This window comes from Erithacus rubecula (assembly GCF_903797595.1).
Source record: "Erithacus rubecula genome assembly, chromosome: 14".
NCBI lineage: Eukaryota > Metazoa > Chordata > Aves > Passeriformes > Muscicapidae > Erithacus > Erithacus rubecula.
Window position 1 is genome coordinate 18,184,149 of NC_136666.1, and position 25,402 is coordinate 18,209,550.

At 52.4% G+C, this 25,402-nt stretch overlaps 2 protein-coding genes across 2 annotated transcripts in view; both read left to right on the forward strand.

The window, feature by feature from the left end:
- MAP2K5 (mitogen-activated protein kinase kinase 5) overlaps nucleotides 1-9,202 on the forward strand; it is a 110,003-nt gene extending 100,801 nt beyond the window's left edge. The window contains exon 22 of the mRNA XM_079317745.1: nucleotides 8,889-9,202. Coding sequence (XP_079173871.1) covers nucleotides 8,889-8,990 — 102 coding nt within the window. The 3' untranslated portion in view covers nucleotides 8,991-9,202. The remainder of the gene's footprint in view (nucleotides 1-8,888) is intronic.
- A 6,074-nt stretch (nucleotides 9,203-15,276) lies between these two features.
- Nucleotides 15,277-21,155, forward strand: SKOR1 (SKI family transcriptional corepressor 1). The gene is made up of 10 exons (XM_079318335.1): nucleotides 15,277-15,617; nucleotides 15,848-16,158; nucleotides 16,907-18,888; nucleotides 19,019-19,115; nucleotides 19,473-19,580; nucleotides 19,648-19,719; nucleotides 19,917-19,991; nucleotides 20,069-20,143; nucleotides 20,627-20,692; nucleotides 20,767-21,155. The coding sequence occupies exons 3-10, from the start codon at nucleotides 16,924-16,926 to the stop codon at nucleotides 20,862-20,864; spliced, it is 2,556 nt and encodes an 851-aa protein (XP_079174461.1). The 5' UTR covers nucleotides 15,277-15,617; nucleotides 15,848-16,158; nucleotides 16,907-16,923; the 3' UTR covers nucleotides 20,865-21,155.
- The last annotated feature ends 4,247 nt before the right edge of the window (nucleotides 21,156-25,402 follow it).

The following is a 25,402-nucleotide window of genomic DNA, read 5'->3' on the forward strand; positions in this document are numbered from 1 at the left end:
TTGCTTTAGTTTGTTTTAAGAGTCATAACAGAGAAAATGAAATACCTTTGCTGGTTGGGAGCCGAGCAGCGCCAGGAGGGCCAAGGACAGTTGCTGGTTTGACAGCAAATATCAAAAAGCAAAACTGCAGTGGAAAGAATGATCTGCAGATGGGCAAATGGATTCCTCTGTGCCACAGCCAAACCCTAAAGTCTGCAGTAAATTTCAGACCAGTCTTTGCCACGGGAAGGGAATAAATAACAAACCCAGGGTCTAGTTTGGAGTCAAACATTTGTGGAGTGGAGCTGCTCTGATTCCTGCTGGTCTGACCTGAAAAATCCTCTCTTGACCCTTTGTCTGGTGCCAGCTTGGACACATCAGGAGTGGGGTCTCTGAGGTCTGTTTTGGGGTCACCAGCTGTCCAAAGCTTGGAAAAAATAATTCTTTAATCATAATGAAGAATCTGTCTTGCTGTTTAAAAATGGAAATCTGGGTGAGGTGTGTAGCCAGTTGCTCTTGAGATTAAGGTGTTGAGGTCAAAATTAAGGTGTTCTTCCTTTTGGTCCATCCATCAGGCCTGGGGACTGTTGTTATTTGAGGACAAATTCTGTAAATTGCAGGAGAGTTCTGGTGCCTCACCAAAACTAAGCCAGCTGAAAATTGCTTCCAATGAACTTTTTTGTATAAAAAGGAAAAATGCATTGTGAAAGTCAATCTGCAAATAGCTAAATAACAGGAGGGAAAAAGTACTTCTCAAAAAAAAAAAAAAAAAAAAAAAAAAAAAAGAAAAGAAAGATAAGGAAGAAATATAAGAAATATAACCCCAAGGCTTCAGTGCTTAGCAGTGTCATCCATTTGTCTTTGGTTTGTATCATCTTTTCACTGTCTCTTGTATCATCAGAGGGATAAATTCATTAGTGTGCTAATCTAGGTAGTCATAGTTCTAAGGCTGACCTAGGCTAATCTGCCTTTGCAATTTCAAGAACTATGTCTGACTCCTCTGAAAGTAACCTTAAATTGTAGTCTTGTAAGAATTCCAGAGCTGTATCCTTCACTCCTTCTCCTAATGAGGTTATGACCAAATGCTCATTATAATTGCTTTAGACTCCTTTTAATTTTCAAGCTTATTAATCATAAGAAGAGTTATTTAAAATTGCATAAATTAATCTTAGATTAAAAGCCCATCAAAGCCTCGAAACAATTAAGAATAAGTAGGATTTCCCTGGGGCAGCAAGTTTTATTTTAATAGTGTAGTCAGGTGGATATCAGAACATTGAAGTATGGTAGTGATTAATGTATGCAAAATTTAAATGAGAGTTTTTAAATGGCAAATCTAAATCACATATTGACCTAACTGTAGGTTTTAACTGCATTGTCTGTCATATATTTAAACTGTTTAGTAATCAACATTTTAATTACAGTGTATGTTAGGGAGGCCATGCAACAAACAAAAGTCCCCACTTCCCGAGTGGAGCTGCTCAGCAGGCTGGGAAGGAGCAGAAACTCCCAGGAAAAGATCCAGACTTGTTTTTCTGTGTGGATGTGTTGCCTGGAACAGAGACTAGGCAGAGCAAAAGGAATAAAATAGGAATTTATTGAGAGGATGCACCTTGGGCAGTGCAAGAAGCTGGATGGGGCTACACTCAAATCAAATCTGAGATGGATCCTGGTCAGGAGTTTTGCATTTTTAGAAGTTTCGGTTCATATTGGGGTCAATTTTCCAACCACAGCCCCAGCTATGAAGTGTCAACCCCTCAGTTTGCCCCTCTTTCCCTCACTGTTGTTTCTGCATTTTGGGTCCTTGATTCTCTAGCTAGAAAGGATTTTTTTATCTAACTCCCCTGCGAAGAGAACTTACTAACACCTAAAGTTGCAGAGTTAAGCAGCAGAGATTCTGAAAAATACAAAAGCTACACCCCAAGGCATCAGATGTGTTCTGGCTCCTGCCTTTTCTCCACCCAGCAAACACCACCAGGAGTGCTCAGAGTTGAACTGGGCTGGTGGAAGGTGTCCCTGCCCAGCCCAGGGGAGCACAGGGTGGGTTTTGTCCCATCCCATGGTTCTGTGATCCCATGGTTTCATCCCCTGCTCTGGGGCTCTGGGGATGCTGGAGCCTGTCTGGCACAGCCAGCACAGTCCTTGCCCTCAATAATCTGAGGACAGGAGCAGGGAGACAGAACTGGGCCAGCAAACACTCACTTGCAGATCAGGCACAGCCTGTCAGTGCCAGGGAGGAGCTGGAGTTTTAGGGTTAAGCTCAGTCTGTGTTCTGCAGTCCCATTTGGCTGAGAGGAGGAGGCTGAGCTGACCTTGCTGCAGCTTTGGGACACTGGGGACACTCTTGGCAGACACACAAATTCAGCCTCACAGTCCCTGCTCTTCCAAGCACTTCAGGTGCTCACACTTTGCTTAAAAGGCTTTAAAAAAAAAAAACCAACAAAAAAACAAATTTTCCAAAGGAAAACAAGAGATGGAGCAGCTGGATCACACTAGAACAGTGTCCTTTCACCCGTGGCTGGGCTCTGTGTCAGGATTAACTTGTGCTCAGCCTGCAGAGTGTTTTTTTACCCCACTCAAGCCTCAAAAGCTGCGTGGAGCATCCCCTGAGGACATCCTGCCACCTCCTGTGCCTGTGCATTAACAATGTTTTGGGAGTCAGCAGTGAGAGAATTGGCCTGAGGATTCCTTGCTGCTATTCCTGGCTGTGGGAGCCACAGTTGGATACTGTGGGTAGCTGGCACAGATAATTAGAGCAGCTTTTAGTGTGGCTCGTCCTTGGAGGCAGCAGCTCGAGATGGAAAATCCTCCAGCACTGGAGGCAGGGCTGGAGTGATGGAATCCACTGCTGAGGTCACTGCAGGGGGACCTGGGGTCACTTTGGGGTGGTTTGGGTTACTCAGCACTTTGTATTTTCTGGTATTTTGGGAAGCTGTTTGAGTTATTCAGCTCTTGGTGTTTGCAGGAATTCTGGAAAACTGTTTGGGGTTATTCAGCACTTTGTTTTTATTGGAATTCTGGGAAGCTGTTTGAGTTATTCAGCTCTGTGTATCCAGGAATTCTGGAAAGCTGTTTGGGGTTATTCAGCTCTTGGTGTTTGCAGGAATTCTGGACAATTGGGTTACTCAGCTCTTGGTGTTACCAGGAATTTGGGAAAGCTGTTGGGGTTATTCAGCTCTGTGTATCCAGCAGTTCTGGAAAGCTCTTGGGTTATTCAGCACCATTTGTTTCCAGGAGTCCTGTGAAGCTGTTGGGGTTATTCAGCACTTTTTGTTTCCAGGAGTCCTGGGGAGCTGCTTGGGTTACTCAGCTCTCTGTGTTTCCTGGAATTTTGGGAAGCTGGTGCAGCTCCAGAGCTGAGCTTTGTGTTTGTCCTGGTTTGTCCCCATCAAACATGAGGATGGGCAAGGATTTCCCTGCCATCCATGCCCTGAGTTAATTCCAAGAGCTGTGAACAGCACAGACACCTCAGCAGCAATGGGAGAACCCAGTGGGCTGTGCTGTTGGACAGCCAAGGTTGGAATTTTTTTTTTGGAGCTGCCAGCCAGGCTTTCCTGATTGAACATTTGCTCTGTGGCTTCCCTTGGAGCATCAGGAATTCACACAGAATTAGTGCTGGAATTCTGCTCAGGTGGAAAACAGATCCCAGGTGTTGAGCACAGAGCTGGCTCAGAGGATGCTCTTCCCATTCCCAACTCCTACTGCCAGGCAGGAATTATGGAATGGCAAGGAAGAGGAGCACAATTCCACTTTTATCCTTACCAAGAATAAGGAAAACCTGCAACCAAAAAACTGCTGCACCTTCTTCACCAACCCTTTAAAAGAATTCCACCAAAAAAAGAAAAAAGCAAACAAAAAACCTGCAAGTTAAGCAGGGAGTGAGCTCCCCTGCAAGCAGCCTGCAGCCAGCAGTAATATTTATTTTCTCTATTTGTTTTTAGCCAGGCAAGGCTGTGCTTTCCTGCACAGTGTCCTGATGGAGCCCTGCCCAGCCAGCGTGCAATGCCCCCAGCCCTAATGTGCCATTAATGATAGGTTAATGTACAGTAAAATGTTTTTTGGACTCTGGGTTCATTACACTTCTGAGTGCAAGGTCCTTCTGCAGAGCGCCCAAGGTCCCATTGCATTATATCATGCAATAAAAACACCCTTTTGATATCACACGCTAATAAACTGTATTTGAAATGCTGGCTGAGGGCAGGGCCATTGTCTGCACAGGCTGTGCCTGCAACAGTTGGGATCTTTTTGTGTTGTGGGGGTTTTTGTTGTTGTTGTGTTGGAAAATTTGGATTTTTTTTGGTTTTTTTGTGCTGCTTGCTGAGAAATGGAGCTGAGGTTGGGGAGGGTTCCTGGAAAAGGAGATGTTCAGAAGGTGCCACTCATTTCCTGCATAAACAGGAATTCTCTGATCATTTTTTTAATTTCATGCCTTCATTTGTCCCAGGGAAAAAAAAAAAATAGAAGGAGATGTTGTTGTGGGTTAAATCTGAGATACTCCCAGGATTTGGGATTTGGGTCCTGCCCTGTCCTCATCCTCCAGGGACGCCACCCTGGGGAGGAAAATCTCTTTTTTTTGTGTGATTTCCAAGGAAATTGGTGGCTGGCTGGTATTTCCCACTGGGAATGTGCTTTGTCACCATTCCAGGCTGGTAACTGCCAGTTTTGTGGAGGTTTTTTCTTATTTTCTTCTTTTTTTTTTTTTTTTTTTTTTTTAATTAAATACTGAAGATCATCTTTTTTGTTCGGATTTAGGTGTTGATTTATTTTTATTTATATTACTGTCAGTTTTATAGTATTTTAACTTAAGTTAAAAATGGAGATGTATTTTTATAAGGTTTTTAAGGGTTAATTGTTTAATTAAGAAAAGTTATTTAATTTTTTTTTAACTTAATAAGGAACTATTTGTGATCCGCAATGCGGATTTTTTTTTATTTAATTAAACAAGATTATTGAGATTTATGAAGAATAAGGTGAAAAAGAAATACTAAACCTCTGCTCTAAAACCTCCATCTTATTTCATATATATTTCTATATTCTAAAACCTTCAATTCTCATTTTCCACTGTGTGATATCACACACTTTTATTCAAATTATCATTTAATTTTGGAAGTTTTCTCCATGGCCTCAGGTCTAAAGCTGTTTTTTCCTGAGGGTCAGTGCCTGGCAGCACAAAAACGTTTAAAATTCTCAATTTCCAGGGTTCCTGCCCTGCCATGCAAAGTCTGGGGGTATAAGCTCAAAGTGGGTTATTATTAAAAAAATTTTAAAAATTAGATAGATAGATAGATAGATAGATAGATAGATAGATAGATAGATAGATAGATATAGATATATAGATAGATATATAGGTATATAGATATATATAGATATAGATATATATTATATTATATATTATATTTTTATATATTATATATTATATATGCAATAATATATATAATAATATATAATATATATGTAATAATATATATAATAATATATTATATTTTACATAATATATATTATATAATTATATATGTTATATATTATTATATTATATGTTATATACAATATAATTTTTTTTTTTTTTTTTTTTTTTTTTTTTTTTTTTTTTTTAGGCCAGAGGGGAAAGCCATAAAATCAAATTGCACAATTTTAAGGTGGTGGGGGGGGGAGGTAGATAAAAAGATGGAACTTTTACCCTTGAATAATGGCAATTTCATGGAGTGGGCTGACTGATTGCAATTAGCAGAGCTCTGTCCTCTGCCCTTTAAATTTCCTGTCAGATATTTAAATCCTCCACCTTCCCCCCTCCAGGAGTGAAGGAGTTAAATCTGCCCGGTTGGGACAGTGCAGAAATCTCCTTTTTATCACCAGAACCAGATGAGACAAGTTCATTTCCAAAGGCTGGTTTGTCATTGTTTATCTCATTTGCAGCCTTGACACACAAAATGAACCTGCCTGACACTCCCTGGCCCTTTCCTGCTCTGCTCTCCAGCATCCCAATCCCTGACCAGTAACAAAAAACCAGTCTGCTGCTGGATTTTCAAACTGGTTCCTGCTGGTTGTGTTGAGTTCCAGGTGGTTTTAAAGCTGAATATTCAAAATTGGGAAGGAGATGATTATTGCACAATAATAGCAATAAGAAAAACCAGTCTGGTGCTGGATTTTCAAACTGGTTCCTGCTGGTTGTGTTGAGTTCCAGTTGGTTTTAAAGCTGAATATTTAAAAATTGAGGAGAAGGTGGTTATTGCACACCAATAACAGTAAGAAAAATCCAGTTTGGTGCTGGATTTTCAACCTGTTTCCTGCTGGCTGTGCTGTTTCCAGGTATTTTTAAAAATTGTGAAGAAGGTGATTCTTGCACACCAATACCAGTAACAAAAAAAACCAGTCTGGTGCTGGATTTTCAAACTGGTTCCTGCTGGTTGTGTTGAGTTCCAGTTGGTTTTAAAGCTGAATATTCAAAATTGGGAAGGAGGTGGTTATTGCACAATAATACCAATAAGAAAAATCAGTTTGGTGCTGGATTTTCAATTTCTTTCCTCTTTACTGTGCTGAGTTCCAGGTATTTTTAAAGCTGAATATTTAAAAATTGAGAAGGAGGTGATTATTGTTTTGTTGTGAACATGGGAGTCTGAGGGAATCTGAATCACACAATATAAAATAAAAATAAATATCCCCAAAATGTGCATGGCACAGCAGGCAGGGTGACCTCACCAGGCCAGGGAGGAACTGATCCCTGCAGCAGAAAATGCATTTCAAATTTCCACACATTTACCTTTTCTCACCCTTGCCTTGCCATAAATCCCTGCAGGAATATTTAAGGGTTTGGGTGAGAACAGATTGTTCAACTCCTCCAGTCAGGGTTGGGATTTGGATTTGTGGCTGAGGCAGCAGCAGGATTTATTGCCAAACTTGGGGCTGTCATTGTCCCCTTTCTGAGGTGACATTTCTCCTGGGAGAAATTGGATTTTTATTTGGTTTATTTGATTATTGGATTTTTATTTGAGTTTGGTTTTTTTTTTTTCCTTATTCTTTCCCTGCCCCTTCTCTCCCTCCATCCTTTCCAAGGAATCTCCAGTTTTAGGTCTGTGATGCTCAGGATGCCTGAAAATGGGAATTTGGGTCCTGAATAATGACAAAATTGTAGAGGGCAGGGATGAATGTAGGAAGATATTTCATAAAAGAGATGAAAATGCTGCAACCACAGTTCTGGAGACCTTGGAGGAAATCTTCAATAATTCCCTGAGACATTTTTGGGTGCTGAGCCAACTCCAAGTCCCTCTTTTGGAGCTGATTTTCATTCCAAATCTTGCTGCAATCAGGCCAAGGTTTGATAATTTATCCCCAGCTCTGTGGGGATTTTTAATAAATGTTTTTATTGCAGCTGCAGGTGGGAGATCAGGTATTAAAAGCAGCAAATTGGGTTTGCAGGTAGATTTTGGCACATCCTTGAGAACTGGATGTCTTTGGGCCTCTTGTGTATTTCTTGATTTTTAATTTTTTTTTGGTGCTTGGCTTGCAAATCCACCAAGATTTACAAAGATCCTGCTGAGTTTTGGTGGAAATCTCTCTTCTCCCATTCCCAATTTCAAACCAACTCAGAAAAAAAAAAAATCAACCACCAGATTGTGAAAAATAACTTTTAGCAAAAACATCACCCTGAGGAAAATCCTCCCTGGTGCAGCCAAACTTTTCCCTGCTGTCCTTGGCTTTGTTTTGTTGAAGAGGTGAAAAAGCTGCTCCTAAAAAAGTATTTACCTTATTCCTGCACTTTTCCACCCCAAAAACATCCCAGTGCTGGGGAAAAAACCTTCATCCTGTCCCTCCCTGCCTTGTCCAGCTCTCGTGGACCCCTTTAGGCACTGGGAGGTTGGTGCACGTGAAGGATGTTAATTAAAGAGAAGAATTTTAGGATATCATTTACAGAGGAGCAGATTAATGGGGGTTTTTTTGGGTATTTTATCCAAATTCAGCTGTCTGGAAAGGAGCTGGCTCAAAACACAATGAGGAAATGGAATATCAACAAATATAAATAATAACATTAAAAAATATAACAGCAAAAAGAAGAGCATTTCCAAAGAGTCTGGGCTGTGTGGTCCAGGAACACTTTAATGGGGTTTTTTGGGTTTTTATCATTTTACCCAAATTCAGCTGTCTGGACAGGAGCTGGCTCAAAACACAAAGAGCAAATGGAATATCAACAAATACAAATAATAACAATAAAAAATATAACAACAAAAAGAAAAAGGAAGAGCATTTCCAAGGAGTCTGGGCTGTGTGATCCAGGAGCACATCAATGGTTTTTTGGGGGATTTTTATTATTTTACCCAAATTCAGCTGCCTGGAAAGCTGCTGACTCAAAACACAATGAGCAAATAGAATATCAACAAATACAAATAATAACAATTTTTAAAAAAGCATTTCCAGGGAGTCTGTGCTGTGTGGTCCAGGAACACTTTAATAGGGATTTTTTGGGTTTTTATAATTTTATCCAAATTCAGCTGCCTGGAAAGGAGCTGACTCAAAACACAATGAGGAAATGGAATATCAACAAATACAAATAATAACAATAAAAAATAAAAAAAGAGCATTTCCAGGGAGTCTGGGCTGTGTGGTCCAGGAACACTTTAATAGGGATTTTTTGGGTTTTTATAATTTTATCCAAATTCAGCTGCCTGGAAAGGAGCTGACTCAAAACACAATGAGGAAATGGAATATCAACAAATACAAATAATAACAATAAAAAATAAAAAAAGAGCATTTCCAGGGAGTCTGGGCTGTGTGTCTGACACGGACCCAAGGGGAATTTCTCTGCTTTGGGTGGGTGCTTTATTTCATTTTCCTGGCTGTGACCCGAGGATGTTGGGGTGCATTTCCCCCATCCTAGGAAGGTTCGCTTTCTCTGTTTAACCCTTTGCTGTCCCCTGCAGGGTCACCCCTTCGTGGTGCAGTACAACGATGGCAATGCAGAGGTGGTGTCCATGTGGGTGTGCAGGATGCTGGAGGAGCGGCGATCCCAGGGAGCCCCGTGAGCTCTGCAGCTCCTCCCTCCCCTCCCCGGACTCAAATTACACACAGCATTTTTTATTTCATCAGTTTTACTTCCTAGGAGCATCGACAAAATCGGGATATTTTCTTCACTGCCATTTTAAGGGGTGTTTTCTTAGTTGTTTCTTTTGTTGCTGAGCAGTTTCCAGGTTATCTTCAGTTAGACTGTGCACAGCCTTAAAGCAAATATTTTATATCTCTATTTTTTGAGTTACTGAATCTTCTATTTGCTGACTGCAGAGTATTTTTTACCTGTTGATCCAGAGGATTTCAGGAGTTGGTGGCTGAGTGCAGCAGCTATGAAATACTGGTTTTAAATCTGAAACAAAAGCAAACAGACCAAAAAAAAAAAAAAAAAAAAAGGAGAAATATCTGGACTTGCCCCCCTGTGAGGGGGCAATCACACCAGTGAGTGACTGGGAATGCCCCTCTCTGCTCCCAGTGCAGATCAGGGTTCAAAATCCATAAATCCTGAGACATGAGGAGCATCCATGGTCAGGTCCCTGAATCACAGAGGTGAAGGAGGACAGGGAGCTCTGGAATGTTCACCTGGAGAAGGGAAGGAGCCAGAGCCTGAAGGGGCTCCAGGAGAGATGGGGAGGGATTTGGGATAAGGGATGGAGGGACAGGACACAGGGATGGATGGATGGATGGATGGATGGATGGATGGATGGATGGATGGATGGATGGATGGATGGATGGAGGGATGGATGATGGATGGATGGATGATGGATGGATGGATGGATGGATGGATGGATGGATGGATGGATGGATGGATGGATGGATGGATGGATGATGGATGGATGATGGATGGATGGAGGGATGGATGATGGATGGATGGATGATGGATGGATGGATGGATGGATGGATGGATGGATGGATGGATGGATGGATGGATGGATGGATGGATGATGGATGGATGGATGGATGGATGGATGGATGGATGGATGGATGGATGGATGGATGGATGGATGGAGGGAGGATGGATGGATGGAGGGATGGATGGATGATGGATGGATGGATGGATGGATGGATGGATGGATGGATGGATGGATGGATGATGGATGGATGGATGGGATTTTGGGAATAATCCTTCCCTGGGAGGGTGGGCAGGCCCTGGCACAGCTGTGGGTTCAGGCTCCAGGTGTGCTGTTCCAGGAAAAAGGAATGACTGCAGTGGCTCTGCTGGGTGTTTCTGCTGTTTCCACAACTGACCAACGCAGATTGAATCAGTCCTCGTGTTAAAATGGTTATTAAAAGGAAAAAAAAGATTAAAATGGATGTGAGAGGCAGGTTTGGGATGAATGAGTGGGGTGGGAGGAGGCTGGGGTTCGTTTGCTTGTCTTTGCATTAAAAATAAACTTTTGCTAAAAAAAAAAAAAAAAAATCAAAGACTCAGGTAATTTATTTCCTACCCCCACACACACAATTCATCGAAATCCTCCCAAACCACTGCAAATCCTAAACGTTATTCTGGAAGCAGCCTGGAAAAGACTCGGTTTCCTTCCTTGGAGGGATCGTTTGTCTTCTTTTGAAGTGTGGAGGTTGCAGGCGTGAACTTGGAGACTAAAGTTTGTCTTAATTGCTGTGATGTCACAACCTCGCTGGCAGATAACAGCGAAATGAATGAGGCAGAGCCCCCGTTCCTCCAGGTCCTTTCTCTAAAGTGAGACAAATTCCCTCCCTGTGAGCCAGGCAGGGCATCGGCAGCGCTGCCATTTATTTATCCCTAACAGTTTGCAGTTTCCCTGGATAAAAGGTCTCTCTCTCTTTTTATTTTTTTTTTTCGGATTTTGTTTAAAGCTCAGCACACCCGGGGGTTTTCCTTGCTGCTTTTTCTGGCAGGGAGGTTGGGAGGGGAAGACTCACCTTGAAAATCCGTGTGGGGTGGAGCTGGGGAAAATCTCACGGGGTTGTTTTTTAAATTTTTTTTAAAGTGGTGAAAGAATTATAATTCACTTGGTTGGGCATTGTCATCAATCCAGCAATCGGGGGATTTTGGGATCTCCATCCCCTCTCCCAAAATGAACTTTGGTGTCTCCGTCCCGTTTCCCAAAAGGAATTTTGGGGTCTCCATCCCCTTTCCCAAAAGGAATTTTGGTGTCTCCATCCCCCTTTCCCAAAGGGTATTTTGGGGTCTCCATCCCCTTTCCCATAGAGAATTTTGGGGTCTCCATCCCCTTTCCTTTCCCAAAGGGAATTCTGCCTCAGTGCACTCAGAAATTACTTGGTGGTGACCAGGACATGAAACATTCCCCAGGTTCTGCTTTATGTGTGACATCATCCTGTTCCCAAAATTTCCAGGGATGGAAATGAACCTCCAGGGGTGGGAATGAACCTCCAGGGATGGGAATGAACCTCCAGGGAGATTTTCCTGGCCGTGCTGCTCTCCACGCTGACCCCGAGCTGGGGCTGCCCAGGGATATTATTTTCCCTCTCTCCTCCATCCTGCTGTTGTTTTTTGGGGTCTGAATCGTGGCATTTCTCGGCTGGAAAAGCTGCGATGTCACAGCCTACAGCTGAGTCCTGCTGCGAGGGTGGCACCAGGGGTGTGTGATGAACAGTGGAGAATCCCAAAAATCCCCTCAATCCCACTCCTCATCCCACAGCAGTGTCACCTCTCTGTCTTTTGATTATATCCCATCTGTACCAAAACTTCCAGTATTTCCCACCTTTCCCTTTCCCATTTCCTCTCCTGTGAGAGGAGCCCGTGGGAATCATCCTTTAAATCAGCACAGAACTAGAAAATATTTTGTTTCTGCTGTCCCGTGTCAGCATTCCAAAGGCGAAGTGTCCGTCTTTGTTTTGCAAAGAAGAACCTGCAAAGCTGGGAGGGGCTGCCAGGGATTCTTTACCTGTCGCTGTCCCTCGGCAATGCGATCGCGATAATCACCAGGAGCAGCTCCTGGGAGCTTCATCTGATCCCTCGGATACCCGAGAGCAAAAAGCGAGCGGCAGGATCGCAGCTGGGAGCGCCGTGTTGTTCCTCTGCCTCCCGGAGCTGCGTGGTCCTGCAGGGAAAGTTCAGCTGAAGCATCCATAGGAAAGGGATGTGACGGCAAAACCTGGGAATTTGGGGCTTTTCAGGGGGAAAAAAACCAAAAAACTGCAGGGAGGCAAGTGGAATAGGAGAGTGCGGGCTCTGAGGTGAGGAGGGGGCGATAATCCAAGAGCCAAAATCCCACGGGAGATGTTCCTGGGGACGGCCGGGGCTGGGCAGGCACAGAACCCCTCCGGCCTTTCTGGGCAGGGAGCAGGAGCTGCAAATCCCCTCTGCAGGAGGCTCCAGGGGTCCCCAGGCTGCTCAGCTTCTGGGACACATCTCCGTGCGGGGGTTCTTCCTCCAGCTCCCTTTGGGATGTGGCACCCGCAGAGATAAACCCAGAGATGAACCCAGAGATGAACCCAGAGACAAACCCAGAGATAAAACCGGGCCCCGTCCTTGCCCATCAGGGAACAAACCCATTCCAGCTGTTTGTTCTGCAGAGGATCCAGCTGTGGCCGCTCTGCACCCAGGGCTGGGGATTTAGGGTGGCTCTGCCCCAGGGAAGGAGCAGCTCGGGCCCCAAATGCTGCAGCTGGGTGGGAACGATGTCCCTGTGGTGGGGGGCACAGGGGAGGAGCTGTGGCCATGGAATGATGGTGAGATGCTGGGCTGTAATCGCTATTTTAGGATAACTCATCTTCAGCATTCCCGGGGGGGCTCAGAGGCACCAAAAATTTGGAGGGATCAGGGCGCCGTCCCCAAAACTTTTTGGCCTCCTCTTGCTCCCTCAGCTCATCATCACTGAGAAAACCTAACCGAGGGGAAAAAAGAGAGATTTAAAATTCTCCAATTGCAGTATTTGGTCACATCGAATAAAAAAAAAAAAAAAAAAAAATTAAAAAAAAACCGTAGAGCAAGCTGCTCTAGTGGAAGGTGTCCCTGCCCATGGAGGTGGGGTTGGAAGGAGAGCAGCTTTAAGGTCTCTCCTAACTCAGAGCAGCCACAGCGAGCCTGTGCTCCTGAGCCTTTCCCGTGGGGAAGCGGCTGCCCAGGAGCTGCGTTACCTTGGGCACGGGCTCTGTCCGTGTGCGCCCGGGACAGGATTTATGGATTGAGCCTTCCCGGCTCCCGCGGCGGCTGCTGCCTCCCGGTCCCCGCTGCGGTGCAAGTTCAAGGTTTGGCAGAGCTGGAGAGCCCGGGAGGTGTTGAATGCTAAATGGATGTCTGGGGTTTTATGAGGAGGAGGAGGAGGAGGAGGAGGGAAAGTTCCTGCCAGGTCCCCGCGCAGGTGAGTGCAGCTCCATCCCGGAGCGCAGGGATGGAATCGCTGCCCTCGCCTCGTCCCGCTCCATCCCTGCCGAGGTGTTCGCCTTCTCCTGATCAATAAAGCGATCGTGTCCATCGATCCCGCACTGCCGCCTTCCTCCGGCACAGGAAAATCGGGATTTCGAGGCGCAGGGAGCGTTTGGGTGGCCGGAGAGGTGAGGAGCAGGGGGACAAGGTGACAGCAGGGGAGGGGGCTGGACCTGAGTCACACAGGGGGGATGGTGGGGACCACAGAAAGGGGGATGCGAGGGGTGGATGCGCAGAGAAGGAGAATCGGGGTGGGGGTCAGGCGTGCCCAGCCGGGGAAGGGATGCCCAGGAACCCCCAGGCTCCGCGGAGCCCCCGCAGCTCCCCCCGGGTCAGGCGGAGTGTGCCCGGCCTGCAGAGAGCCTCGGCCCCGCTCCCTTTGTCAATGTCCAGTAATTAAAATGTCACCGTTTAATTTTCAGGCCTCTCGGAGCAATCTTTTCCTAATAAAGAGTCTAATCGAAACGCTGCTTCCCCCGCCTCGGCGGGAAGGGGCGCGGAAGAGGCTGCGGAGGTGCAGAGCCGCCGCGGATCGATGGAGAGAAGCCCGGATTGATCGGCCTCTAAAATTAAATTTATTGGGGTCATGGTTTTATATGGTGCTGATACAACTGTTAAATGGGGAACATTCATTTCCAATAGGAGGCGTTTATTAAACTTCCACTGAATTAGACCGCCGTGATTTATGTGGCAATCTCGGCTCAGCCCTCCAGGAGCGCGGGGCCCTTCCGCGCCCGCCACGCGTGATTATTTATTTATACACCCGTGACACGGCTCCCTAAGTTTTAACCTAAATTATCCGCAGGCTTCGGCTGCCTGCGGCACCGGCCCGAGCAACGGGAAAGGATTGGGGGTCCCGTCGGGGCGCAGCGCCCTCCCCGCGCCCCCCGACCCCCCCCGGGGGTGTCCCCGGTTTGGGGGGCGGCAGAACCCGCAAACGTCCCGGCTCTCGCGTGCGGCGATCGTTGAGCGTTAATTAGAAATTCATTACAATTAAAAGCCGCGCGCACACGCCTTAATTACATCTGATTTTTAATTCCGTATCCGTGTTTACACAGTAAGCGAGACGTACCTCCTGATTATCCCCAATACTCTTTATACTGTACTAATTATGTAAATTAAACCTAATTAACTGACAAAAACTGCAGTCAATTCAACTGTTAAAAGATACGGCGGTAGCAGGAGCGGGGAGCGGGGCCGGGGTCGGGCCCGGGGCTGCTCCTCGCCCCGGGGCTCCGCGCCGCCGTCGGGGCGAACCGGGGTCGCCTCCGCCGCTCCGAGCTCGGCGGGCACCGGGCACGGCGGAGGGAACCGGGGCACAGCCGAGTCCTCCCGGTGCCCCCCCTTTTCCTCCCGGTACCGGTTCGGTCCGCTCCCGGCGCCCCGCAGCTCACCGCGCTCCGTATGGCTGCAGGAAGGGGGGTGCTGGGGAGGATAAATAATTAAAAGGCGAGGAATAATTACCGGCTCGGGTTGCGATCATTGCGGCAAGGCCCGGCCGGAGTTGCCGGTCCGACGGGGCGGCCCGGGGGGGAAACGCGGCCGCTGTCCCGCATATAGCGCGGTCCGGAGCTCGGTTCCGCCCGGGAGGAGAAGGGGAGGCTCCGCACCCGCGTTTGGCTCCGCGGCCGCTCCGCCGCATCCTCCCGGTGCCGCCGGTGATGGCGGGGAAGGAAGGCGAGGGGGCACACACAAAAGTGATAGCTGGGGGCGATCCTCGCCGTTATTAACTTCTGTTTGATCGCTGTAATTGCGCCGATCGCGGCCGGACGCGATGATTAATTACAGTTTAATTAACGTGGCCGTGACGAGCGCCGCATGCGGGAGCCCAACCCGGGCAGGGATGCGGCGAGAGGCCCCCGCCACCCCGGCACGACCGGCGGACACCGGAGCGCCGGGTGCCCTGAACCGGTGCTGCCGGCCGGTGCTGCCGGTGTGGCGTGAGCCCCCCTGGCGAACGAAAAACACGAGCTCGCCGCCCCCCGCCCTCTCCTGCCGGTGATTTCGTTGCCGCCCGCTGTTTTCCCCCCCCCGGGCCCCGGTACCGCTCCCGCACCCGCGCCCCGCGCCGGAGCGCGCATCCCGGCTGCGAGAAGGATGCGCGCTACCAGCGCATCCCCGATTTCGATGGGGTCCCTCCTCCGCCCCCCACGGGCTCCTCTTTTCGTTACCGCCCGCTCCCCACGCAAACTTTCAACGAGAGCATCGCTCCCCCCGGGACGGCGGCACCGCGGGGGAGGGGGGGGACACGGGGGCGCGGAGCCCCACGCAGGTGCGGTGCGCGGTGCGGGGCTGATCCCCGCTCTTACCTCGGGTCCCCGCTCGGTGGCGGCCCCCCACGCCCTCCCCCACCCCCCCCTCCCGCTCCCTCCCCGTTCCGCCGTGCCTTAAAGCCGCGCCGTGATTGACTGGAGCGCATCGGTGATTGACGGCGGCGGGGTCCCGGAGGCCGTTAATGTAAATATGCTGGTGCTAAGTGGGTGTGTCTTCCCGTTATTTTAGCTGTCACCGGATCAATGTGCAGCGTCTCCAAGTACGGATCCGGATCCTCCCTCGGTGGCGCGGCTGGTCACTCGCTCTTGTTGCATCTCGCCCGGGCGGACGCGGCGGCGGCGGCGGCGGGGCGGGCGGCGGCCCCGAGGCGTCGGTGAAGGGCGCGCCCGCTGCCCGCCCGCCCCGCGCCCCGCGGCTCCGGCTGCTCCGGGAACGGGCTCGGTACGGACGGGCCCCCCCGGCCCATGGCGGCCCCGGCCCCGGGCTGCGGCCCCTAGTCCCGAGCAGAGCCTGCACGTCCAGCCGGGCTCCGCGGCGCGGTGAGTGCGAGCGGGCGGATGGAGGGATGGCGATGGGGATGGGGGGTGGAGGAAAGCGGGGCGCGTTTTCGGGAGTCGCTCCCCGTTATTTTGTGTAATTACCACGGAAGCTGCTTAAGCACCGGGAGCCCTCCCCGCTAAGCCAATTTGCCTGGCTCGCTGCTGCCCTTCTGCTACGTGCGGCGGGTGCTGCCCGCCCCGGCCCCTAATCCGCCCGCGCCTAATCTTAGCCTGCCGGGGACGCGACAAAAGGGCTCCGGGCCACCGCGCCCACCTCCCGCTCCTCCCGCGGGCACCCAGAGCCAAGTTTGGGCCCGTTCGTTCCGGCCCGGGGCTCGGGCCCCCGGGACCCGCCGGTCGCATCCTCCGGCGCGTTTCGTTGGAGCCCGCAAAGCGGCACGGCACGGCCCGGCGAGCCGGCACAAAGGGAAGGGAAGGGACGCGGCACCTCCCGGGGACGCGGCGAGGAAGGAAGCGGAGGTGCTGACCCCCCCACTCCCGGGATGTCCTTGCCCCGGGCTCCCGGGGCCGCGCCCGGCGGGCGGATGCGGCGGCGCTCGGTACCGGCGGCCGCGGGGCGGGGGATGCGCTCCGGTCCCGGCGGTCCGGGAGGGTCCTGCGGCAGCGCCCGAGGGGCTCCGGTAGCGCCGAGCGAGGAGCGGCCGGGCCGCGGAGCGGGGCCCCGGGAGCGGCGGCGGGGCCCCGGGAGCGCCTCTAACCTGCGCCTTTCCCCGATTTTGTTTTGCAGGGGCGTTTTGGGGGGGAATGGAGGCGATCGCCAGTCAGATGGGAAATGGGAGAGATGCAAGCTCCTCCCCAAATTCAAAGCAAGAGCTGCAGCCGTACCAGGGCTCCAATACCCTCAAGCCCAACCAAGTGGGTGAGACCTCCCTGTACGGCGTGCCCATCGTGTCCCTGGTCATCGACGGGCAGGAGCGGCTGTGCCTGGCGCAGATCTCCAACACGCTGCTCAAGAACTACAGCTACAATGAGATCCACAACCGGCGCGTGGCCCTGGGCATCACCTGCGTGCAGTGCACGCCGGTGCAGCTGGAGATCCTGCGGCGGGCCGGGGCCATGCCCATCTCCTCCCGCCGCTGCGGCATGATCACCAAGAGGGAGGCGGAGCGGCTCTGCAAGTCCTTCCTGGGCGAGCACAAGCCGCCCAAGCTGCCCGAGAACTTCGCCTTCGACGTGGTGCACGAGTGCGCCTGGGGCTCCCGGGGCAGCTTCATCCCGGCGCGCTACAACAGCTCCCGCGCCAAGTGCATCAAGTGCAGCTACTGCAGCATGTACTTCTCGCCCAACAAGTTCATCTTCCACTCGCACCGCACCCCGGACTCCAAGTACACCCAGCCCGACGCCGCCAACTTCAACTCCTGGCGCCGCCACCTCAAGCTCAGCGACAAGACGGCCACCGAGGAGCTGTCGCACGCCTGGGAGGATGTCAAGGCCATGTTCAACGGCGGCACCCGCAAGCGGACCTTCTCCCTGCAAGGGGCGGCCGCCGGCGGGCCCGGGGCCGGCTCCCCCGCCGCCAAGGCCGCGCTGCACCCCGCTCCGCCCGCGGGCCCCGAGCTGGCCCCGGCGCACAAGAGCCTGCGCTGCAGCGGGCAGGAGGCGGCGGGCGAGCGCGGCGCGCTGGGGCTGGCGGCGGCGCACGGCGGGGCCGCGGGCGCGCACGGCGGGGCGGGCGCGGTGCGCAGCTACCCGGTGATCCCGGTGCCCAGCAAGGGTTTCGGGATGCTGCAGAAGCTGCCGCCGCCGCTTTTCCCGCACCCTTACGGCTTCCCGGCCGCCGCGTTCGGACTGTGCCCCAAAAAGCAGGAGGAGGCGCTGGGCGGCGCGGGGGGCGGCGAGGCGGGCAAGGGCGGCGCGCTGCCCCCCGGGATGTTCTGGGGACCCCCGCACCCACACCCGCACCAGCCGGCGCAGCCTCCCCACCAGCCCGGCGCCGCCAAGGACAGCGGCGTGTACCCCTCGTTCCCCGTGTTCTGGCCGGCCGCCGGCAGCCTGCCCGTGCCGCCCTACCCCGCGCAGAGCCCGGCCAAGGCGGCCGCCACCGCCGTGGTGGTGGCGGCGGCGGCGGCGGCGGCGGCGGCGGCGGCGGAGCCGGCGGGGCTGGGAGGGCGGCACGGGGAGCTGGAGGGCTCGGAGCCCTCGGGCAGCGGCCGCAGCAGCGCCACCCCGCAGGAAGGCGCCGGCGCCGAGGGCGAGCGCTGCCCCAGCGCCCTGTCGCGGGCGGCGGGCGAGGAGGAGCGCTCCGGGGACGAGGCGCTGCTCGCCCCGCTGCCGCTGCCCCGGAAGGGCAGTTACCTGTCCGCCTTCCGCCCGGTGGTGAAGGACGCCGAGAGCATCGCCAAGCTCTACGGCACCCGCGAGGCGTTCGGCGGCGCGGCGCCCCGCGGGCCCGGTTACCTCTCGCCGGACTTCCTCAGCGAGGGCAGCTCCAGCTACCGCTCGCTGTCCCCCGGGGGGGACACGGCCGAGGAGCCCGAGGTGGACGTGGAGTCCAACCGCTTCCCGGAGGATGAGGAGGAGGAAGCCGCCGCTGTCCCCGCCGTGGCTCCATCCGAGGGTCGGGAGCCTCCGCCGCCCCGGCTGCTGGCCGGGCCCGAGGAGCCTCCGCCCGACGGAACCGAGGAGAAACCGGGCGAGGCGGGGGCGCAGGAGGGCGGCCAAGGCCCCGACGGCAGCCCCGAGCGCAGCGGCAGCAGCGGCGCCTACGAGGTGCGGGGTGGGGACGGGGGGAAATGAAATCGGGGGTCCCACCAGGGCTAGGGATGGGGGGGGGATCTGAAATGGGGGGTCCCGCTGGGGATGGGGGGATCTGCCCGGGTCCTGACTCGCTCTTTTGTAGGTGTTCGCGCCGGAGAGGGGGGAGCACCTGCAGCCGCTGAAACCCGCAGCCTCGCTGGGAGCCCCCGCCGCCTTCCTCTGCACCCCCGAGGCGAAGGGTAACACAGACACCGAGGGCTCAACCCCGGGGGGGACCCCCAAAGGCCGCTTTCGTTTGAGGGCTGTCGGGGAAGAAAAAAAAAAAAAAAAAAAAAAAAAAAAAGCCAAACAAACGGGATCGGGGCGGGGAACGGGGCCGGGGCCCCCCCGGGCCTGGGGATGCCCCCGGGGCTGCAGCCGGTGCGGCGGGGATGGGCCAAGCTCCTGCCCACAAGCTACTTTCCAACTGCAAAGCGATTAGGATGTCCGCTAAGAAGGTTTTAACGAGGGCTTTGTCCGTAATTATGTAATTAAGGATATATCAGGACCATACTTTCATTGCTTACGGTTGAAAATCGGTTTATTAACTTTTTAAGAGCAAGATAAAGAAGACAATCACTCGGCGGCTGAGGATTTGGAGAGCAGAAAATCCTATCAGGACCAAAGGAATGTCTCTCATGGCAGCCCTGTAAATACCGACAGAGGTAAGCACAGCTCGGCGGGGCCGTGCGGGGCCCCCCCGGCCGCAGTGACGCCGCTCTGACCCCGCAGGCGAGGACGCGCTGCCCATGGATGTCACCGGCTCGCAGCTGCTGGAAAAGGACATCGAGAACTTGGCCCGAGGTGAGGAGCGGGGCTGGGGGTTCGCGGCTTGTGGCACCCCCCGGCCTCTCCCCGCGGCTCGAGGTATTTGTGTTTTGTGCAGGAGTGATTAACTCCTGTGATTAATGTAACGTAATGCGATTAGCGCCGCGCTGAGCCGCCTCCAGATGGAAAAGTGCGGGGCTCCCCCTCAACCCCGCCGTGTATTTTTAAAACAGATGAGTTACAAAAATTGGTCCTGGAGCAAATGGAGCTGAGGAAAAAGCTGGAGAGGGACTTCCAGAGCCTGAAAGGTAGCGCTGCCCCCTCCCCTGGCCGCGGGCGGGAGCGGGTCCCGCGCCGGGCGCGGTGCTCACCCCCAGCCCCACAGATAACTTCCAGGACCAGATGAAACGGGAGCTGGCGTACCGGGAAGAGATGGTGCAGCAGCTGCAGATCGTCCGAGGTAAGGCCGAGCCCATCAACGCTTTAATTTTTTAAATTTCCTTTTTAAAAATTTTAATTTAATTTAATTTAATTCTGCTTTTTTTTTTTGTTTGTTTGGGTGAGGCGTTTTCTGTTTATTTTTTGGATGGGTTCTGTTTTTCGTTTGTTTTTGTTTGTTTGTTTATTTGTTTTGGTGTTGGGGTTTTTTTTCGTTTTTTATTTGTTTTGTGTTTTTTGTTTTTGTTGTTGTTCTTGGGGTTTTTTGGGGTTTTTTTTTTCATTCTGTATCTTTTCTTGCCCTCCAATTCCTCCCGCAATTTCGAGCCGCATCGCTCACACGGCAGCGAACGAACCTTCCCTCTCTCTGCCACTTCCACTCGGGCTAAATTAAAAACAAAAAAACGAGCTTTAAATACTTCCCAGAAGAGCCGTGCCCACTTTTGTGCCCATGCCCCCTTGTCCCTGTCCCCTTCGGGTCTCATCGGTGCCTCTCCCATCGCAGACACGCTGTGCAACGAGCTGGACCAGGAGAGGAAAGCGCGCTACGCCATCCAGCAGAAATTAAAAGGTACCGAGCAGGGGCTGCCGGAGCTCTCGGGGCGCTCGGTGACAGCTCGGGGGTGACACCGCGGTGTCTTGCAGAGGCTCACGACGCGCTGCATCACTTCTCCTGCAAGATGCTGACCCCGCGGCACTGCACCGGGAACTGCTCCTTCAAGCCGCCGCTGCTGCCCCAGTGAGCCCCCCCGGGCCCCCCACCCCCGAAGCCATGCGGGCAGAGCCCACACAAGCCATTCCCACGAGGAGACCCTTGTACATAGAGGACTCGGAGCCCGGCTTTGCTCGGACTGGCGAGAGGGCGGGGGGCGGCCCCGGGCCTCCGCCTCCCCCTCCCTTCCCTGTGTGTCCGCTTCTTCCACCCTCGTCCAGTCTGGAAACAAAAAGTGGCTATGTGCAATGGATATAAATGTACTGTGATTTCTCTTGGTACAGTATTTGTCGGATTTTTATTTATTTATTTATTTATTTATTTATTTATGATGTATATTTATCCCCCCCCCCTTCCTTTCTTTCCTTCCTTTCCCCCTTTCCCCCATCCCTGTAAATTCTGGATGTAACAGCACTTTAACGGGCCCGGAGCACAACAACGCTCGCCCGCTCTGGGGACAGCCCCCTTCTGTACGTGATTTTTGGTTCTTTAATAAAAACACACTTGAAGAAGCCGCCTGGTGCGTGGGGCTGGCCCGGGGGTCCCGCAGCCCCCCGGTACCGGGGATGGGCCGGGGGCGCCGCCCGCTCCTCCCCGCCGCGGCCGGAGCTCATTAATGCTCATTTATATGCTCGTTTCACACATGAAGGTATCGCATTAATGAGCTCGGAGAGCGGAGGTGCGCGCACACCTATTAGCCCGAAATACCCGGGTTTAGGCCGGAATTAATCTGGCAGCGCAGCGGGAGCGGGACCGGGATGGGGGAGAGGGAGCCGGGATGGGGGATGAGGAGCAGGACCGGGATGAGGATGAGGAGCAGGACCGGGATGGGGCAGAGCGGGCCGGGATGGGGGATGAGGAGCAGGACCGGGATGAGGATGAGGAGCAGGACCGGGATGGGGCAGAGCGGGCCGGGATGGGGGATGAGGAGCAGGACCGGGATGAGGATGAGGAGCAGGACCGGGATGGGGCAGAGCGGGCCGGGATGGAGGATGAGGAGCAGGACCGGGGTAGGAAGAGCAGGACCGAGATGAGGAGGAGGAACGGGACCGGGACCGGAATGGGGGAGCAGGACCGGGATGAGGGGAGAGGGACCGGGATGAGGATGAGGAGCAGGACCAGGATGAGAAGAGCAGGACCGGGAGGAAGATGAGGAGCAGGACCGAGATGGGGGAGAGGGACTGGGATGGGGGAGCAGGATCAGGATTGAGGAGCAGGACTGGGATGAGAAACAGCACTGGGATTGGGGAGCAGGACCGGGATAGGGGGAGCAGGACCGGGATGAGGATGAAGATGAGGAACAGGACCGGGATGGAGCAGTGGGACTGGAACGAAGATGAGGAGAGGGATCGGGATGAAGATGCGGAGCGGAACTCCGATGAGGAGCACGACCGGGAGCGGGGCAGGGTGAGGCTGCACCGGGCGAGCTCCGGGGGTGGGAGGGAGAGAGGCACCGAGCACCCCAGGACCGGGCAGGGAGGAGGGATGCGGGGCTCGGGACCATCGCGGGGATCAGCGGCATCCCGGGGCCCGGGAGCATCTTTGGGATCAGCATCATCCCAGGACCGGGACCGGGACGGGGACCAGGAGGAGGGATGCGGGGCCCGGGAGCATCTTTGGGATCAGCATCATCCCAGGACCGGGACGGGGACCAGGAGGAGGGATGCGGGGCCCGGGAGCATCTTAGGGATCAGCGGCACCTTTGGGATCAGCGGCATCTTTGGGATCAGCGGCACCTTTGGGATCAGCAGCATCCCGGGAGCGGGAGCATCTTTGGGATCAGCGGCACCTTTGGGATCAGCGGCACCTTTGGGATCAGCAGCATCCCGGGACGGGGAGCGGGGCAGGGCCCGGGGTGGCGGCCGAGGTGCGCGGCAGCCGGAGCCGGGAGCTCCGCGGAGAAGGAGCTGCTGTTAATTAGCTGCCGAGCTCATTAAGGCCGTTCCGCGGCCTGGGCCGCCACCGCGTGGGCGCAGCCGGAGTTGCTGCTCCTCAGATCTGCCCCAAATTCCGATTCCTGATTTCGGGATCAGCTGAGCGGGAGCTGCATCCCCCCAGCCCTGAGGAAGAGGAGGCTCTTCCCAGGCAGGGCAGGTGGGCACGGTTGGGTGGGATGAAGGTTAAAAACCCTTGGGGCAGAAGCCCAGGGGAGGTTTTTGGGTTTTTGTGTGTTTGAGTCTCAAAGAAAGTTCTGAAGTTCCTTTGTCCCATCCTTGGGATGTTGAAGGCCGGGTTGGGCTGGGCTTGGAGCAGCCTGGACAGTGGGATGTTGAATGAGATGAGCTCTGAGGGCTCTTCCAGGCCTTTCTGGAATTTTGGGATTCTTCTTTTGGTCACATCCATCCTGCCCAGGACATCCTGAGTGTGACACCAGATCCTGAACGGGAGCAGGGCTGGTGGCACCTCCAGCAGTGAATGTGGAGCTGAATTAAGGCTCTGAGCAAGGCTCAACGAGGAAATTAAACATTTGGATAATTCTGGAGTCTGCAGCTGAACCTTTTCCTTGGCATTTTGTGCCTCTCTGGGTCCTTGGTGCCCTGGGTGTCTCACCATCCCATAATTTCTTCCTGCAGCCCCCTCTGTGCCCACCTGCCCCAGCAGTGCCTCCCAACACGGGCACCAAAATGAGCCATTAGGTTGTATTAATATTTCCCCACTACTTAGGGCTCATTAAAATGTGCTTTGCAGAATTTAATATGAGCCTTGAAATGACACAACGTATTAAGTGCTTAATATACTAGAAATTATGAAACTATTACAGCCTAAGTAATATGAAATAATTAGAGTGAATTAAACTTCACCGGCAGAATGAGGGAAAGGCTTCAAATCTTTTTATTATTATTTTATTTATTTATTTTTTTTGGCTGTTGTTCAGTCTCAAAATAGTCGAATGCAGTAATAACCTCTGAAAACAAACCAGAGTGAGGATTTTTTTTTTTTTTTTAATAATTAAATCAGGAAGGAGGCTGTGCAGAATTTGGAATTGGGGAAGCAGAAGGTTGCTGGCTCAGCTGATGGAGCTGCTCTTTCAGGCCACTGTCCCCATCTGCTGCCAGCACAGGAGGCCTTGGGGACAGAGCAGCTCCTGCTGTCCCCTCCCCTGATGCTTTTCCCGGAAATCCCTGGAATTTTGGCAGAGTTTTGGTGGTTCAGGGTGGATTTCAGGAGGTTTTGGGCCGTGGTTCGTGTGATTTTCAGGATTTTTGGGCCGTTTTAAGTCGTGTTTCCTCCGGATGTTTTGCCCACTCACTTCCCCAGTTTTTTCCTCGGAAATTCCTGGAATCTCACTGGGCAGGGGGTGGGATTGGGATTGGATGGGATGGGATTGGATGGGATGGGATTGGATGGGATGGGATGGGATTGGATGGGATGGGATGGAATGGGATTGGGATTGGGATTGGAATTGGATGGAATGGGATTGGATGGGATGGGATGGAATGGGATGGAATGGGATGGAATGGGATTGGGATTGGGATTGGAATTGGATGGAATGGGATTGAATGGGATGGGATGGGATGGGATGGGATGGGATGGGATGGAATGGAATGGGATGGAATGGGATGGAATGGGATGGAATGAGATGGAATGGGATTGGGATTGGGATTGGGATTGGAATTGGATGGAATGGGATTGAATGGGATGGGATAGGATTAGATGGGATGGAATGGGATTGGGATTGGATGGGATGGGGTAGGATTAGATGGGATGGAATGGGATTGGGATTGGATGGGATGGGGTAGGATTAGATGGGATGGAATGGGATTGGGTGGAATTGGATGGGATGAGATTGGATAGGATTAGATGGGTTTGGGATGGGATTGGGATAAAAGAGGATTAGATGGGATGGAATGGAATTGGGTGGAATTGCATTGGATGGAATGGGAGTTGGATGGGATGGGATTGGATAGAATTGGATGGGATTGGATGGGATTGGATTGGGATTGGGATGGAATTGGATGAGATGGAGTGGGATTGGGATTGGGATTAGGATGGGATAGAATGGGATGGTATTATATGGAATTGGATAGGATTGGGATGGGATGGGATGGGATGGAGTTGGATGGGATGGGATGGGATGGGATGGGATGGGATGGGATGGGATGGGATGGAGTTGGATGGGATGGGATGGGATGGGATGGGATGGGATGGGATGGGATGGGATGGAGTTGGATGGGATGGGATGGGATGGGATGGAGTTGGATGGGATGGGATGGAATTGGATAGTTTCATATGGAATTGGATGGGATTGGGATGGGATGGGATGGGATGGAGTTGGATGGGATGGGATGGAATTGGATAGTTTCATATGGAATTGGATGGGATTGGGATGGGATGGGATGGATTTAGATGGTTTTATGTGAAATTGGATGGGATGGGATGGAGTTGGATGGGATTGGGATGGGATGGAGTTGGGTGGGATGGGATGGAATTGGATGGTTTTATATGGAATTGGATGGGATTGGGATGGGATGGGATGGAGTTGGGTGGGATGGGATGGAATTAGATAGTTTCATATGGAATTAGATAGTTTCATATGGAATTAGATGGTTTCACATGGAATGGGATGGG